This window comes from Sinohyriopsis cumingii, chromosome 10 (genome assembly GCF_028554795.1).
Source record: "Sinohyriopsis cumingii isolate HCF-2022 chromosome 10, ASM2855479v2, whole genome shotgun sequence".
NCBI lineage: Eukaryota > Metazoa > Mollusca > Bivalvia > Unionida > Unionidae > Sinohyriopsis > Sinohyriopsis cumingii.
This window is the reverse complement of record NC_142970.1, coordinates 123,925,696-123,944,273: the sequence shown is the minus strand read 5'-3', so window position 1 is coordinate 123,944,273 and position 18,578 is coordinate 123,925,696. Positions and strand designations below refer to the sequence as shown.

The 18,578-nt window shown below is 39.1% G+C and overlaps 1 protein-coding gene across 3 annotated transcripts in view; it reads left to right on the top strand.

Moving 5' to 3' along the window:
- LOC149791143 (rho GTPase-activating protein 18-like) overlaps positions 1-18,578 on the top strand; it is a 225,489-nt gene that overhangs the window by 162,439 nt on the left and 44,472 nt on the right. For all 3 annotated transcript variants that reach the window (XR_016423943.1, XR_016423942.1, XM_089973062.1), the window contains exons 14-15: positions 12,701-12,775; positions 15,886-15,954. Coding sequence is in view for 1 of the 3 variants with exons in the window: in XM_089973062.1 (XP_089829188.1) it covers positions 12,701-12,775; positions 15,886-15,954 (144 nt within the window). In the remaining 2 variants the exon portion in view is untranslated. The remainder of the gene's footprint in view (positions 1-12,700; positions 12,776-15,885; positions 15,955-18,578) is intronic.

The window sequence follows — 18,578 nt, the reverse complement described above, 5'->3', positions numbered from 1 at the left end:
CTCCACGCATTTTTCCTTGCTGCAACATGAGCCGCAACCGATGGAATCGTAAAACAATTTGTTAGCAGTTGTTCATCATGCTCTTCAAATTCCATGGCGGTTTTTTTCATCTTGTTGTGAAACGCTTCAGTGCGATATAATTCACCGTTTGGTCTTACAAACTGATCAAAGGTATACATGTCGTTTTCAGTGCTGCGAAGTAACCACACTGATACAGGGTCGTTTTTACACAAGCAGGCAATAGCATCAAATAGTTTCCTGTCCGCGAGAAAACCACCCTCTTCCAGGAATTCCCCGGGGATATACTTTACTGTTCTATCCCGTGGAAATATTGTGACCGCGGGCGTCCACGCGTGTTCGTTATGATCAATAATTTTGATTGGGGCTCCATTTGATTTATACTTTGATTCATATAATACTTCACCGGTTATCCTTGTAACGGTTATTGGAAATCTCAGCGACGTTTCTAATTTCGCTATGTCGCTGATGGTTGCTCCTCGCTCACGCACTGTCTCCTCCCATTGGTTTATTTTACTACGTCGTAAATCAGTCATTTTATTTCCTCGACATGCATTTGTAAAATGCTCTATTACTCGTTCTGCTACACAATTTATCCCCGTTGACTGTTTCATCGGCGCTAGTTTTCCGATATCAGGTTTCTTATTTAACGGGTATATTCCATAGACAACTGCTGTTTCAGGATACGCTCGTTCATAGTATGGTCTGTCAACTCCGGTTAACAGCCCTGGCTTGGAGTCGCGGCTAACAATAACTGTTTTCTTGTCGCTGAGAACCGGTTCAAATTTATCACGTATGATCCAATTACCTGATTCCACCCGGACAATGAATTTTACTCTGAAGAAATACTTTTTACCGTCAAGTTGTGATATTATCGTTGCTGCGCGGTTGTCGTTCATGGTAGCATCAACAACACCATCAATTCGAAATGTTGACCAACTATGAGATGCACCATCGCGCTTGAATTCATTGATACAGTCGCATATTTTATTCAACAGGGTTCTATCGTTTATTAACGCTTTTGGTGCGTCCTTGAGGACTCTATCGAGATTGAACTTAATATTTTTCCAGGGCTTAATTGCTGCTAATCTCTCGAACTCCTCCATATAATTAAAACAAGTATTTAAATGAAAGAATATAGTATAATGAATCACTGCAAATGGTTGATGATTGGGTCGATAACCCCGTGCAATAAATCATGTAGAGGTGAATTCTGCGGGTATCATTTACAAAGCGTTCGTAATGGTTCTCTTGGCCCCCTACCGTGCTTGGTTTGCCACGTTGGTGTAAGAGGAAAATCACAATTATGTATCAATTGTGGCGGAAAGCGATACAGAGAGTTAAAACGCTATTACGACAAGCGAATAAAAAACGCCGTCATTGACCCCACCGCCGACTTCGTCATCAAAACTCCTCAGGACTACATTGCAAGGTTTATAATTAAACCAAATAATGAATTAGACAAGTAGTATTATTATACAAATGAACCAAGAATTTCAGCCGCATCCTGTGCTCGTTAATTACGAGGCATCTCGCGACGGCGTTGTTAGAAATTGTAGACTGAAGAAGCCGGTTGGTACCGTAAATAATCAGGGGTATTTGATGTTTGGTGCCGGAAAGAAGAATTATTATGTTCATAGGGTGGTATTTGAAGTATTCAACGGATTAATCGAGAACGGTCTTGTTATTGATCACATTGATGGATGCCCTCAAAATAACAGACTGTGTAATTTAAGAGCTGTTACACCGAGTCAAAATTCCAAATTTGGAAAAACAGGGAAACACGCAAAAAAAGCAAAAAGCGTCAAATCGTTTGATACAACAACTCACGAGGAAAAAATATTTCAGTCGATGAATGAGGCAGGAAAATATTTCGATATTTGTAGAGCCTCAATACGATTTGTTGCAGAAGGAATACAGAATTCAGCGATCTCAAAAAAGACGGGTCACAGAATTCGATTTTCAAATGTAACAGAAATCAGCGAGTGACAAGGTCACCGTGACGAAGTCGCCATGACGAAATACTTCATACTAGATAACACACCTCGGGATTGATACGCGGGGTTCATTTTGTAAAATAATTTTTTTTTTATTTAGAAATAAGATGTTTTATAAGAATATGAATATCGAAGACATCAATAATATATTAACCGAGATTTTAAAATAAAAAAATCAGGGAATTGAATTATCTGATAAGCTTGATAACCAAAAAATATTGTCTGATTATGAAATTATTAACGAGCAATCAAAGAAAGGTCGATATACCCTGCCACGCGAGTATTCTTTTATAAAGCGATTACAATATACGATCAATGAAAACTTGTATGGCAATGACGTAAATGCATTTATTGGACTATTTACTGCCGTTGAGACAGTACGAAAAAAACTCGGACAGGCTTTTGAACGACGTCGAGAAATCTCTAATAAAATTAAAAACATTAGAAGGATTATAGACGAAAACTCCCTGGAGCCCCTGGGACATATCCCCCCCGCCACACTCGGCGGGAAATTAGAAACTACGGAGCAATTGCAATAATGGTAGGCGAATCACTTACTACTCGGCTAGCCAGAGAGCGGCTAGTAGCGCTTAAAAAGTTCATACTGTTACGAGACAGGGTCCGAAAACAACTTCAAACGCGGCAACAACTACAAACTGATTTTGCTGTTGGAAGCGAACAGCTCTTTGCTCCGGTAACTAAAGCGACCAAAGATGTTACGGCGGCAACTGTGCCCGTCCTCGGTGCGCTTGAAAAGATAGCGGCTCAGACCGAGCAAACAAAAGAGTCTCTGGAAACACTCCCTGCGAAAATAGCGGTTGCTACAACACGGAGGCCGCCACCACTCGCTATAACGGACCCACAAGAACCTTATGTTACAATAGCCGATGAAGAAGAACTAGGCGCCATCGCAAGAGAACCAGAAGAAGAAATACCGGAAGAAATACCGGAAGAAATACCGGAAGAAATAGAGATAAGGGAGAATATACCCCGTAATGTACTTAAAAAGAGCACAATAGATAAAATTAGAAATCTCGGCTATGAAGAATTAGTTGATTTTACTGTTACAAATTTTGCTAAGGGCGCACGAGATGAGCATATCAATAGCGGCTACGAGAAAAATATAAGGTCGTTAAAGGACTGGACAAGAATAGTGTATTTGGCGAGTAAACATAAAAATGTATTACCACCGCGTGATAATAATTATATAATATTCCACAATAAAGTAAAAAATGAAGGACCAAAGCACGGAAAAGGATACTCTGTTGGTAAAGACGTTACTTGTCCTGGTAGTGTTCTCAGTGATATATCACGGCTAGAAATACTAATCGGAGGAAAACGAGCCGGAAATAACTCTCCGGAAATAATCAATGAGGCCGCTGATATTTGCAGGCGGTTATTTGCCGGTGGTATCATGGACATAAATGTATATCGAACGCTCGTAGACGAACTCGTGGACCACGGTCATTACAGCGATTGATCAATCACTGGTGATCAATCGCTGGTGATCAATCACTAATTGGAAAACACTGGTGTTTTTTATAATAAAGATGATTATACACTACAACCATGATAAACCAGTCAGCATCTACGTGGTAAACTCACGATTGCCTGTATACCGCGCGTGGTACGGAGACGGTCTTGGTAGCACCATTGCGGGGTTATTTACAAGAATGGCTCCAAAAGTAGCGCCGTTAGCTAAACAATTAGGAATGAAGGCCATTGATGTTATTCGTGATAGGGGTATTAGTGCTATTGGAGATGTTGCCGGAAGGGCGTTTTCTGCAGCACAAGATAAACTAATGTCGTTGGTGAGAAAAAGAAAACAGAAACCACCGGTGATGCCATCAACGACAGTGATGCCTGCAAATGTCAGTAAAGTAATAAATAACGCCGTGGAAGAAAAACTAGAGTCGTTGGCGGCTCAGTCATCCACCGATGCAACAACCAACGCGCTCATGAACGCGATAGCGGGAAGTGGCCTACGACGAAAACGACGTTGATGAATTGCAATTGAAAACATCAACATGATAAATAATAAAATGTTTGCGCAAACCGCTGATCCCGCGTTTGATATGGACGCCCCAGTGCGCAGGGATGATTCTGTCCGTGATTATCAATTTTATTCCTATCAACCACCACAAGCCGACCTACGATCGCGAATTGAACTTCAAGTCCAAGATACCAGTAAATACTTTTTGCCGTGTGAAGCGTTTATCGAAATTGAGGGAGAACTTGTAACAAATGCTGCCGATAATGCACCATACCCAAATGACGGTCGTACTCGAGTTGGCTTCGTCAACAACGGTGTCATGGCGTTATTTGAGAGCGCCAGATATCTTATTGACGGACGAGAAATTGAATCAATAGAAAACGATGTTGATGTTGCAACAACGATAATCGGGCTAGCGAGATACTCAGATGATTATACAAGATTGGCGGGCCCATCTATGATGTTCGCGAAGGATACCACTGATAACGCTGATCATATTCAGTACATTAATGTGCTGGCGGAAAGAGATACTTCAGTTCCTAATCAAGCTGAAGCAGCCAACCCAGACCGCAGAGCAAGACCAGGCGCTGAATTTACTGTTATAAAAAGTACTAACGATAATTTTAATCTAGGGTTTGCAACACGATTAGGGATGTTGCAAGGACAACGCCGACAGTTTTCATGCGCGATTCCACTCCATCACATATTCGGATTTTGTAGAAATGTCAGAAAAGTTATCTATGGGGCTAAGCATACAATTGCGCTATCGCGAAGGGGCGATGATAACAATGCAATATGGCATGCTGCTGGTGTCGCTGCCGGTAAAGTCATTTTAACTAAAATAGCATTGTGGATGCCGGTGTTGACTCCATCAGTTACCATGGAAGCACGATTGTTATCATTTATGGAACAGGGGGGGAAATCGTTGTTGAGTTGGCTAGCGGTAACAACTGATGCTAAAGAGGATAATGTCGCCGATACATTTACATGGCACCTGGCATCAAAACAAGGCGTTTCAGCCCCGCGTCATATATTTGTTGCGTTACAGAATAGGGATCGATTGAATAATCAAGAACACAGTCATATGATATTTGATCAATTAGGAGTCAGGGAGGTTTCGCTGAGAATAAACGGACAACAGGAACCATCCGAGGATATACAACTTAATTACGGCGACAACCATGTCGCACGTGTGTACCATCGATTGCTGTCATATATGGGTCGTGATCAAAACGTCGACACCGGTTTGCAAATATCACAACTTGATTTTAAAAACCTGTATCCGATTTATTACTTTTCGCTGGAACATCTTGATTTAACGAGACAGTCCGTCGTTGATATACACTTCCGAGCTCGTATAGCCCCGGGTGGTGTTAATTATAGAGCGGTTGCTGTCATTCTCAGCGATAAATCAATGCTGTTGGAAGGTGTTGGTGGACGAATGAGAATCGTTGATGTACCAGTGGAAAACATGTAATTGAAAACATAAACGCGTTTACAATAAAAATGTCGTATAATGTTGTCGGTGTAGAGTTGACCGATGGTCAAGTCAAGAAATTACGATCAAAGTCGGCTAAACAATGTGGAACCACAATAACGTTAAAGCCGTCACAGATGGCAGGTGGTAATCATAAGATATCGTTAACGGCGCGTCAAATAAAACATTTCAATGATGCGATGAGGAATAAAAAGGGTGTTCAAATAGATTTTTCGGCCGCAGCGATTAAAAACATGGAAAAGACCGGTGGGATATTTCCGTTGTTAGCTGCGATTCCAGCGTTGATTGCCGCGGCGGCCCCAGCAGTGGCGAAGGCGGCGGCGTTAGGAGCCGTTGGTACCGCGGCGGGAATGGCATTGAAGAAGGCAACCGGGAAAGGCTATAAAAAAAACGACCCGTAGCCGGAAAGGGTCTAAGACTACCGGGAACCCCGTATTCATGGTACTCGGGGAAGGGTCTAAGACTACCGGGAACCGTTTAATGACTCCTATGTCTAATTTTGATTTAATAGATGCCGCAAACGCGTTAGCGATAAAAAACTTCAGAGGTGTTTTTATGAGGGATCAATTACCGACAAAACCAAGGAATATTGAAACCGGTATAATTAACCTCGATAAATCCTCCAGAGCGGGGACTCATTGGGTTGCATACGCAATTGATCCGCGTGCGATCGTCTATTTTGATTCATACGGGTTAGCCCCGCCAAACGAGTTCATGCGGTATATCCGGGCGTGTTCAGCCCCAGTTTTTTATTCCACACTGCCAACACAACAATTAAGTGACCCACCGATATGCGGCCGTGAGGTATTGAACGTACTCGCGGCGATTTCATCATCGCGGAAACCACCTCATGTGGTTGTAAACGAATACACTAGTGGGGTCGTAGAGGCCCAACGGATTTTAGAGAATAACATTTACAATAACAATGATTGATATCTGGGGACGATTTATTTCAGCGCTGAAAAAACCCACCATGGAAATGCTCGCCACCGATGACATAAAAAAACTAATCGAGGATGCAATCGCTGATACGTTAAATCTAACGGAGGTCGACCCGGACGAAATAGTTGTATTTCAAGATCGCCAGGGTAAATTGAAAAGCAGTAACGTGTCACTCAGTGACGTTTTAACACGAAATAATGATGCCGCTGAGAACGCCATAGCGTTGTATTCCAGCGACGGACGACTTAAGCCAGGAGAACAATACAAGACGGTCATGGGAAAAATAGATATATTGGATAACAATCTTATATCCATGTCGAGCTCATTAAATAACTTCTATAATAAATTTAACACACAAGCAAGTCAGCTCGAGGTGGTACAAAAATCTGTCAATGAGTTTGCGACGTTTAGAAAAAATATCATTGACAAATTTCTTGTATCCATACCTCCCAGTATAAAACTCCCCGAGATTAAAAAATCCCTTGACGATCAAAAACCCACTAACGACGCTGCGGATAAGTTTTTTGGAAAACCACCCAAGGTTGTCACGACCCTCGATGAGATTAAAGCGTTCATTGACGAGCAAAAATCCCCCAATAGCCCTCTTCAAACATACTTTAGTACGCTCGTTAGCGTCCAAGCGTTTGTCAACGAATATAAACCCACCAGCAATATCGCGAAAAAGTTTTTGGGAAGCCCGCCTGCGGCCGACAAGACTCTCACTGAAATTAAAACATTCATTGACGAACAAAAATCCGCCCGCGGCGTCGCTGATAAGTTTTTTGAAGAAATCAAAACGAAATTAATCGACATTAACGTGGATAACGCGTCTGTGAATGAAAAACTCGACAAAATAAAAAATGATTTAGGTGACATTATTAATAAGAATAGAGACAATGTCGCGAAACTTACCGAGGATTCACTCGCACTCGCTAGGATGTTTACGGACCTTAGCACGCCCATCAACAAAATAAAAATTCCACACACCCCCGTACATGTTAATAACATCGTGTACACGATAGCTAGTGGGGTCCTCGATTGGGTCAAGGGGGGTGACCGCAATATGGTGACGTTTGACCATAAAGGTGTACAGGGTTGTTATCGATTTACAAGATTACATCGTATTCCATTTAAGTTGCTTGTCACGATACCCGACCAAACTGGTATTAACACAATAACATATATAAACGATGCCAGAAAATATTCTGCGGTTCACATATCTACATCCGACGAAATAGTTAGAACAAAAGTACCTTGGATACTAGAATATGTATCTGCTATTCCACCAAATTTTGACGGTTTCTCCGTCGATTATTAATTTCACGGTGGTGGTATACGGCTACGATACAGCGACACCACGAACGCGAAAATCACAATTTGCAACGTTACAGATACGACACTGTGCGAGAATACGCCGCCGATTTAAAGGCGCGCTCGGAACAATATCATGTAAAAATAAAATAATACCATCGAAAAATAACCGCGATTGACGTCGCTGTGTACTCGATATCCGGGATCATGGCCGGCGCGGGTGTTATTTTGTCGTCGGTTACAATGATAGCTCCGATTGCTATTTCCGCGACAACAACAATCGCGGGGGTTGCAATCGCAATTACAAAAAAACTATCATTGTGTGCTCAGAAAAAACTCAGCGAGTATACAGTTCGCCACCAAATAGTATTTGACGCGTACTCAAAATTATCCGAATTGATCTCGCTGTCGATAGATAATTCGTTTATATCCGATGTTGAATTTTTCGCGATGACCCAGTTGTATAACTCCGCGATGTTGAAATCAGAAATTGAAAATAACTTTAGTAATAACAATAATGTCACTCGAACTGCTTCAACGGATCGCGGAGAACACAACTCCGATACAAACAAGCATGATATCGATAACGTCAACAAACCTTGAATTCAGTGTAAACTTTCCTTCGCCGATTCCTGTAAAGGAAATAGCGCTAGTGAAATTACGGGTGTATCATAGCTGGCCTAATATCAGATCAGTAGCGTTTAATGATCAGAAACCAAATGACTCGCTGATGTTCGCAAACAGTAATAAACCCGATGGAACACCAGACTGGAAAGAGGTTTCGATACCAACTGGGTCCTACCAAATTGAACAAATTGATGCTGAAATCCAGCGTAGAATAAAATCAATCACCGGTAAGGAATCAAAAATAGCTATAAAAGTTCATGAGCCGACGTTGTCATCGTCCATTGAGATATCCACCGGGGGATACGTCGTAGACATTTATAACAGTTCAATAAGAACCGTACTAGGATGGCCTGAAAAAAAACCTCAACGACGCATTGAACCTGACACAAGTGTGCCATCATACAATGAAATTTATCTATCATACCGAAATGATTTATCTGAAATAAGAAAAGAAAGATTGGCCAAAAGATTTATATTCACAGATAAAAAAAACCATACAATGGGATTTTATCGTTAAGAAAACAGATGAATCAACTGTTACCATAGCGTTCACGTTATCTGACATCATTGGTTACTTCGCTGAGATCAATCGTAATTTTCGGATACAGCTGGAACAACTACGGCGGACAAACTCACAAAAGCACGTTGAAGTGTTAAATCAACTTGTATCAGACATGGAATATATCCACGAACGAATCATTCAGACGATAATTAATAACAACGATGATAACAAACAAAAGTTTCTAACCGGTTACAATATCACAGAAGCCGATTTACCGAATTTTAAGTTTTCCGAATACAACGCGCGCGAACTAGAAAAGTCTATCGGTGATTTTCTCGCCGGGCCTAAACAGGATTTAACGCTCCTTAAATACAACAATGACCGCATAACGTAAATATCACGTCTGTGATAGCGCTCAATTTAGTATGTGATGCAATTGAAGGAAGTTATCAAATAGATACCAAACAATCAAATCAAGCTCAACAGGGATACATCCTTTATTCATTTGCACCAACGGCCCCTCCAGGGTTTTTAATAGTTGAAAGTCCAATTAATCCAGTCTATATGAGATGCCATAATAAATTGTTAACAAGAATTAATTTCAGACTTACTGATCAGTCAAATAATCTAATTGATTTACAAGATGAAGAGTTAGTGGTTACTCTATTTGTGAGATCATTGTAAATAACTTCTTAGCAGCAGGGGGGGAAATGACATCAACGCGGTCGTCGCGGCGTTTACCAAACGCTGACGACGTTGGGATCGACGCGCAGAAAAGTGTATTAAACCAAATGACGTCACCGTTGTGTAGGATGGACCGTCGTCGTTTTTTTTTTACCAGGCGCTGACTACACCGGATCCGCTGAGTGCAGAAAGTAATAATTAAGCAAAATAACGATTGGACAAAATGTCGGATTCGCCCCCCCTGCTGCTTTAAATTTGTTCTTGCTGTTGAAATAAGTGAGTGAGTGTATTACACCACTATTAAATTACAGGTTAAACCACAATTAAATTACACATTACACCACTGTTAAATTACACATTACACCACAATTAAATTACAGATTACACAACTATTAAATTACACATTACACCACTGTTAAATTTCAGGTTACACACTGTTAAATTGCAGATTACACCACTGTTAAATTACACATTACACGACTATTAAATTATACATTACACCACTGTTAAATTACACATTACACCACTGTTAAATTACATATTACACCACTGTTAAATTACACATTACACCACTATTAAATTATACATTACACCACTGTTAAATTACACATTACACCACTGTTAAATTACACATTACACCACTATTAAATTATACATTACACCATTATTAAATTATACATTACACCACTATTAAATTTTAGATTACACCACTGTTATATTACAGATTACAGCACCATTCAGAGTAAGAAAACAATGTTAAATCTTAAGTCGGTTCTTGCATTCAAAACAGGTGAATTTTTAGAGCACTCATAAATTATATCAACTTTTCACTGTGTCCAAATTCAAAAGGCACTTTGTTCCAGGTAGATAGGCAATTTGTTCCAGGTAGATAGGCAATTTGTTCCAGGTAGATAGGCTCTGGTTCATGAAATAGTATGGTCTGTAGAACTTGGTTCATGTAGTTGAAATAACAAGACTAATGGTGTCAGAATATAGGACTTGGTTTTGGTAGTTGGAATAAAGAGAATACTGGTTTCAGACTGTAGGACCTTGATTTGATTGTTGGAATAAAGACAGTACTGGTTTCAGACTGTATGACTTGGGTTTTGGTAGTTGGAATAAAGAGAATACTGGTTCCAGACTGTAGGACCTTGATTTGATAGTTGGAATAAAGACAGTACTGGTTTCAGACTGTAGGACATGGTTTTGATAGTTGGAATAAAGAGAATACTGGTTTCAGACTGTAGGACATGGTTTTGGTACTGAGAAGAGTGACAGTATCAGTGTTGATCTCTAGGACTTAGTTTTGATAGTGGGAGGAGTGACTGTACCATGACTATGATACATGTGAGGTGCTGGGTTTTTCAAAGTCCAGTGATATTGGTTACCATTTGCATTTCCTTATTTTCTCAGGAACTGTTTCCTCATCAGACACATAACTTGGTATGTAGCTGCATCTTGAGTACTTCAGGAGACACATAACTTGGTATGTAGCTGCATCTTGAGTACTTCAGGAGACACATAACTTGGTATGTAGCTACATCTTGAGTACTTCAGGAGACACATAACTTGGTATGTAGCTGCATCTTGAGTACCTCATCAGATGCATAACTTGGTATGTAGCTGCATCTTGAGTACTTCAGGGGACACATAACTTGGTATGTAGCTACATCTTGAGTACTTCAGGAGACACATAACTTGGTATGTAGCTACATCTTGAGTACCTCATCAGATGCATAACTTGGTATGTAGCTGCATCTTGAGTACTTCAGGAGACACATAACTTGGTATGTAGCTGCATTATAAGGAGCACTTCAACCATTAGTGACAGGTAGTCAGACACTTTGATCTATGGTCCAGTTACTTTGGTTAAGCTTTGCTACCAGCACATTCTAACAGTGTCTCACAAATTCATGTCTGTGGAGTCAAATATTGGTGTGTAATTGCATCATTAGAAGTTATAAGGCCATCACTGAAAACTAGGTCACTATGATCTATAGTTCATGGTCCACACATTTTGATAGCTTTTGCATTTAGCTTAGTTTCTCTAGTATAAAATTTTCTGGCAGATTGTTCCTTACAGTCATGCAAATTGGTATTTTGATTGCTTGTATCTGGTTCAGTAATGCCCAAAATATACATATTGGTATTTTGATTGCTTGTCTCTGGTTCAGTAATGCCCAAAATATACAAATTGGTATTTTGATTGCTTATCTCTTGTTCAGTAATGCCCAAAATATACAAATTGGTATTTTGATTGCTTGTCTCTTGTTCAGTAATGCCCAAAATATACAAATTGGTATTTTGATTGCTTATCTCTTGTTCAGTAATGCCCAAAATATACAAATTGGTATTTTGATTGCTTATCTCTTGTTCAGTAATGCCCAAAATATACAAATTGGTATTTTGATTGCTTGTCTGTGGTTCAGTAATACCCAAAATATACAAATTGTATTTTGATTGCTTGTCTCTGGTTCAGTAATGCCCAAAATATTCAAATATTGATACATGATGAATACAAATTTATTTTCAGTATTTATGATTTGCAATCTGGTCATTTTCCATCATTGATTTATTAACATACCTTTGCAAATTCTTCTATTAAAACTCCTCTTAACACCTTGGGAGAGAGGGAGAAAGTGCTATGATAATGCACATAGCAGCCAGTATATTTGGTGGAGGAAGAACCACCAACACATGGGAAGCTACTGCAAGCTTTCTTACGTACTCACATTGGCTGAGCCAAGATGTAAACCCACATGGATAATTAGATATCAGTGTAATGGTGAGTGGGTTAGACCACTTGAGACTCCTGAAGTAATGAGAGATGTGGCCAGAGTACAGTAGATGAGAATATCTTGGGGCAGGCTGCTTAACGATAGATATCTAGCAATCATATTGATTCCATTGTACATATCCATTAGATTCCTTCCATTCAGATTTGATTTAGTTATCTAGCAATCATGATGTTTCCATTGTACTTTTACATCAAATTCTCTCCATTCAGCTTTGATTTAGATATCTAGCAATCATGATGTTTCCATTGTAGATTTCCATTAGATTCCTTCCATTCAGATTTGATTTAGATATTTAGCAATCATGATGTTTCCATTGTACATTTCCATTAGATTCCCTCTGCTTTAATGGTACATGTGAGGAGGCATTATGAGCAAGAGCAAATGAGGAAGACTCGGGATAAACATGTGAGTATTTTTTTTTGCGAGGCATTATGTTAGTGTTTTGTCATGAGGCATTAAGTCAGTACATTGTCATGAGGCATTATGTCAGTACATTGTCATGAGGCATTAAGTCAGTACATTGTCATGAGGCATTAAGTCAGTACATTGTCATGAGACATTATATCAGTACATTGTCATAAATGAAATGAAATGAAAAATTATCAGATGGCCTGTTATGAGCTATCTGTTCTCATTTCTGTCCATTAGCACAAGTTTTTTCTTTCTGTCCATTAGCACAAGTTTTTTTCTTTTTGTCCATTAGCACAAGTTTTTTTCTTTCTGTCCATTAGCACAAGTTTTTTTCTTTCTGTCCATTAGCACAAGTTTGCTGTTGCTACTTCAAATCTGCTTGGATTCTGAATAAAAATGAATGATGACATTACTCCAACAGCGATTCTAGCAACTATCTTCACAATCTTGTTATTGTTACCCCTCCTAGATGGATGTTAGGGTTGTTATTGTTACCCCTCCTAGATGGATATTAGGGTTTTCAACATAAGACTTTTTGTGAGATACAATTGGTTGTAATTGAAATTATGCCAAGTTGTCATCCATGGCAGCCATCCTTAAAAGATCAGTACCCATTCCAGTAAGTTTTCACCAGAAGACACTGATAGTGTCAGGTTAGTTCTAGATGACAGTGATGCCAATCCTTAAAATCAGTACCCATTCCAGTCAGTTTTCACCAAAAGACATCTGATAGTGTCTGGTTGGTTCAAGATGAAAATGATGCCAATCTGGATGGCCACCATGGTGGGCATCTTGAAAATCTTCACCTGAATGGATGACCATGTATCAGTATGGAATTTTACCAAACTCTTTTTTTATGATATCCTAACTGAAAATACTAGTTAGGGTTAGGATTAGGGTTAATGCCAATTTTGTATTTTATGACTCTGTGGTCACAAACTAAATAACAGAAAAAAGCAAAACCATCAAGTTTTGTAAAATTTAACAATTTAATTATGAAAGTTATAAATGAAAATGTGAAAGGAAATTACAGGATAATGAAGTGAATCCAAAATAATCCTTATAAAGGTCTATGACAGTCCTAAATGAATGAAAAGTTCCTTATAAATTTCAGACCAGAAATATACTGGTCCTCCAAAAAATGACATCAAATTTTGTTGTTCAGAATTCCTTTGAATAATTTATCACAGTAGTATAATACTATAGTCTAAAATTTAATTTTGATTTGGCCTATTCATGTGACCTACCCCAGCCAATGGGAACTTATAGAATTATTCTAGAAATGTCAAAACCCCATCAGCCACTGAGATATTGATGCCATTAAGTCTTACTATCAAGAGTATTGTAAGTAATTGTCAAGACATACATAAGCATATATATATATATATATATATAGATCCTATGAAACTACTGCTCTCTTGAGATACTCAGGCCATGTAAGGAAAACTAACTATATGATATTCTGTATGATTTACAGCCATGAATAAAAATGTTAAAAAATAGATACAATCATATTGATATACATAACAATATTCTATATGGCTGCCATGATAGTCAAAATGGTCAAATGTTGTTGTTGTTGTTGTTGTTGTAGGGTTTAATGCCATTTTTCAGCACACGATAGGCTATACATGGAGGCCAGTCTTAATGGTGGAGGAAGAACCTGGGAAATCCCCAGAAAGAACCACCAACCCTCGAGAAGCTACTGGCAAGCTTTCTCACATACCCACATTGGCTGAATCTGAGACTCAAACCTATGCTGACAGTTGAGATGGCAGTGATCCATAATGGAGAGCACTTTAGTGGTAAAATGTTAAAAAATAGATCAAATCATATAGATATACGAAACAATATTCCATATTGCTGCCATGATAGTCAAAATGGTGAAATATTATTGCTCAAGAATATCAGAGATGGTTGAAGGAGTCAGCTGCTAAAAGTAAGAAATTGTTTTAGTTTTGGAACCTTAAAAATTCTGTCCAGACAATAGTGTCTGTCCCATCAAGGGATTCTTGCATAAGTTTTGATTTGCAATCAAGTATAATCAGATGCAGAACATTTTTCATTGTCAACTAAACCATTTTCATTGTCAACTAAACCACTTTCATTGTCAACTAAACCACTTCTTTCATTGTCAAATCAATCACTTTCATTGTCAACTAAACCACTTCTTTCATTGTCAACTAAACTACTTTCATTGTCAGGTAAACCACTTCTTTTATTGTCAAATGAATCACTTTCATTGTCAACTAAACCACTTTATTCTCAACTAAACCACTTCTTTCATTCTCAACTAAACCACTTTCATTGTCAACTAAACCACTTCATTGTCAAATAAACCTGTTTCATTTTCAACTAAACCACTTTTTTCATTGGCAACTGAACTACTTTCATTGTCAACTAAACCACTTCTTTCATTCTCAGCTTAACCACTTTCATTGTCAACTAAACCACTTCATTGTCAAATGAACCAGTTTCATTTTCAACTAAACCACTTTTTTCATTGGCAACTGAACTACTTTCATTGTCAACTAAACCACTTCTTTCATTCTCAGCTTAACCACTTTCATTGTCAACTAAACCACTTCTTTCATTGTCAAATGAATCACTTTCATTGTCAACTAAACCACTTTCTTTATGGGCTAAACCACTTCTTTTATTGTCAAGTAAACCACTTCTTTCATCAGCATTTATATTTTGCTTATTGTTGAATATTTATTCGTTAATGGAAACTATTGAGTTGGCCCTATTTGTGTTGTAAAGTTTCCTACATAATTAAACAAAGTAATGTTGTAGACTACTGTGAATGGAAACTATTGAGTTGGCCCTATTTGTGTTGTAAAGTTTCCTACATAACTAAGCAAAGTAATATAGACTACTGTCAATGGAAAAGGACTTTTTGACAAAACCTTCTTTGCATGATGTGACAAAAGCTGCTTCAGATAGATGATGTCATGCGACCTGATTGATATTCAGGTCATTCTAGTAATTTGTCCAATTTTTGGTACAATTTTACACTTTCAGGACTTAGATTTTGTTTAAAGCTTCAGGTCTGAATAAGACTTGTTTTCCAATTTATTGTCATGGATTATTTTCCTCTATAGAAAGTGAAACTTATTGGTGCAAAGAAGGATAAATCAGAAGTCTACAGGAGACCAGCTATTATTAGTGAGGTATGTATTACTGTCTAGGAGACTTGTATATTCGTGAGGACTTGTGTTGTTAGTGAGGTGTGTATTACCAAGAGACTTGTGTGTTAGTGAGGACTTGTGTTGTTAGTTATGTGTGTATTACTGTATGTAGGAAAATTGTGTATTAGTGATGTGTGTGTAATTGTGCAGGAGACTCGTGTTTTAATGAGCTACAAAAATGTACTGCACAGGAGATGGGTGAGGTGTATTATACTGTCCATGAGATGGGTGAGGTGTATTATACCGTCCAGGAGATGGGTGAGGTGTATTATACTGTCCATGAGATGGGTTAGGTGTATTATACTGTCCATGAGATGAGTTAGGTGTATTATACTGTCCATGAGATGGGTTAGATGTGTTATACTGTCCATGAGATGGGTTAGGTGTGTTCTACTGTCCATGAGATGGTTGAGGTGTATTATACTGTCCAGGAGATGGGTGAGGTGTATTATACTGTCCATGCGATGGGTTAGATGTATTATACTGTCCATGAGATGGGTTAGGTGTATTATACTGTCCATGAGATGGGTTAGGTGTATTATACTGTCCATGAGATGGGTTAGATGTATTATACTGTCCATGAGATGGGTGAGGTGTATTATACTGTCCATGAGATGGGTGAGGTGTATTATACTGTCCAGGAGATGGGTTAGATGTATTATACTGTCCATGAGATGGGTTAGGTGTATTATACTGTCCATGAGATGGGTGAGGTGTATTATACTGTCCATGAGATGGGTGAGGTGTATTATACTGTCCATGAGATGGGTTAGATGTATTATACTGTCCATGAGATGGGTGAGGTGTATTATACAGTCCATGTGATGGGTTAGATGTATTATACTGTCCATGAAATGGGTTAGGTATATTATACTGTCTAGGAGATGGGTTAGATGTATTATACTGTCCAGGAGATGGGTCAGGTGTATTATACTGTCCAAGAGATGGGTTAGGTGTATTATACTGTCCATGAGATGGGTGAGGTGTATTATACTGTCCATGAGATGGTTGAGGTGTATTATACTGTCCAGGAGATGGTTGAGGTGTATTATACTATCCAGGAGATGGGTTAGATGTATTATACTGTCCATGAGATGGGTTAGGTGTATTATACTGTCCAGGAGATGGGTTAGGTGTATTATACTGTCCATGAGATGGGTGAGGTGTATTATACTGTCCATGAGATGGGTGAGGTGTATTATACTGTCCATGAGATGGCTTAGGTGTATTATACTGTCCATGAGATGGGTTAGGTGTATTATACTGTCCAGGAGATGGGTGAGGTGTATTATACTGTCCATGAGATGGGTGAGGTGTATTATACTGTCCATGAGATGGGTGAGGTGTATTATACTGTCCAGGAGATGGGTTAGGTGTATTATACTGTGCATGAGATGGGTTAGGTGTATTATACAGTCCCTGAGATGGGTGAGGTGTATTATACTGTCCATGAGATGGGTTAGATGTATTATACTGTCCATGAGATGGGTGAGGTGTATTATACAGTCCATGAGATGGGTTAGATGTATTATACTGTCCATGAGATGGGTGAGGTGTATTATACTGTCCATGAGATGGGTGAGGTGTATTATACTGTCCATGAGATGGGTGAGGTGTATTATACTGTCCATGAGATGGGTTAGGTGTATTATACTGTCCATGAGATGGGTTAGGTGTATTATACTGTCCAGGAGATGGGTGAGGTGTATTATACTGTCCATGAGATGGGTGAGGTGTATTATACTGTCCATGAGATGGGTGAGGTGTATTATACTGTCCAGGAGATGGGTTAGGTGTATTATACTGTGCATGAGATGGGTTAGGTGTATTATACAGTCCCTGAGATGGGTGAGGTGTATTATACTGTCCATGAGATGGGTTAGATGTATTATACTGTCCATGAGATTGGTGAGGTGTATTATACAGTCCATGTGATGGGTTAGGTGTATTATACCGTCCAGGAGATGGGTGCGGTGTATTATACTGTCCAGGAGATGGGTTAGGTGTATTATACTGTCCAGGAGATGGGTGAGGTGTATTATACTGTCCATGAGATGGGTTAGATGTATTATACTGTCCAGGAGATGGGTTAGGTGTATTATACTGTCCATGAGATGGGTGAGGTGTATTATACTGTCCAGGAGATGGGTGAGGTGTATTATACTGTCCAGGACGTGGGTTAGGTGTATTATACTGTCTATGAGATAGGTTAGATGTATTATACTGTCCATGAGATGGGTTAGATGTATTTTACTGTCAATGAGATGGGTTAGATGTATTATACTGTCTATGAGATACGTTAGATGTAGTATACTGTCCATGAGATGGGTTAGGTGTATTATACTGTCCAGGAGATGGGTTAGGTGTATTATACTGTCCAGGAGATGGGTTAGGTGTATTATACTGTCCATGAAATGGGTGAGGTGTATTATACTGTCCCTGAGATGGGTGAGGTGTATTATACTGTCCATGAGATGGGTTAGGTGTATTATACTGTCCCTGAGATGGGTGAGGTGTATTATATTGTCCATGAGATGGGTTAGGTGTATTATACTGTCCATGAGATGGGTTAGGTGTATTATACTATCCAGGAGGTGGGTTAGGTG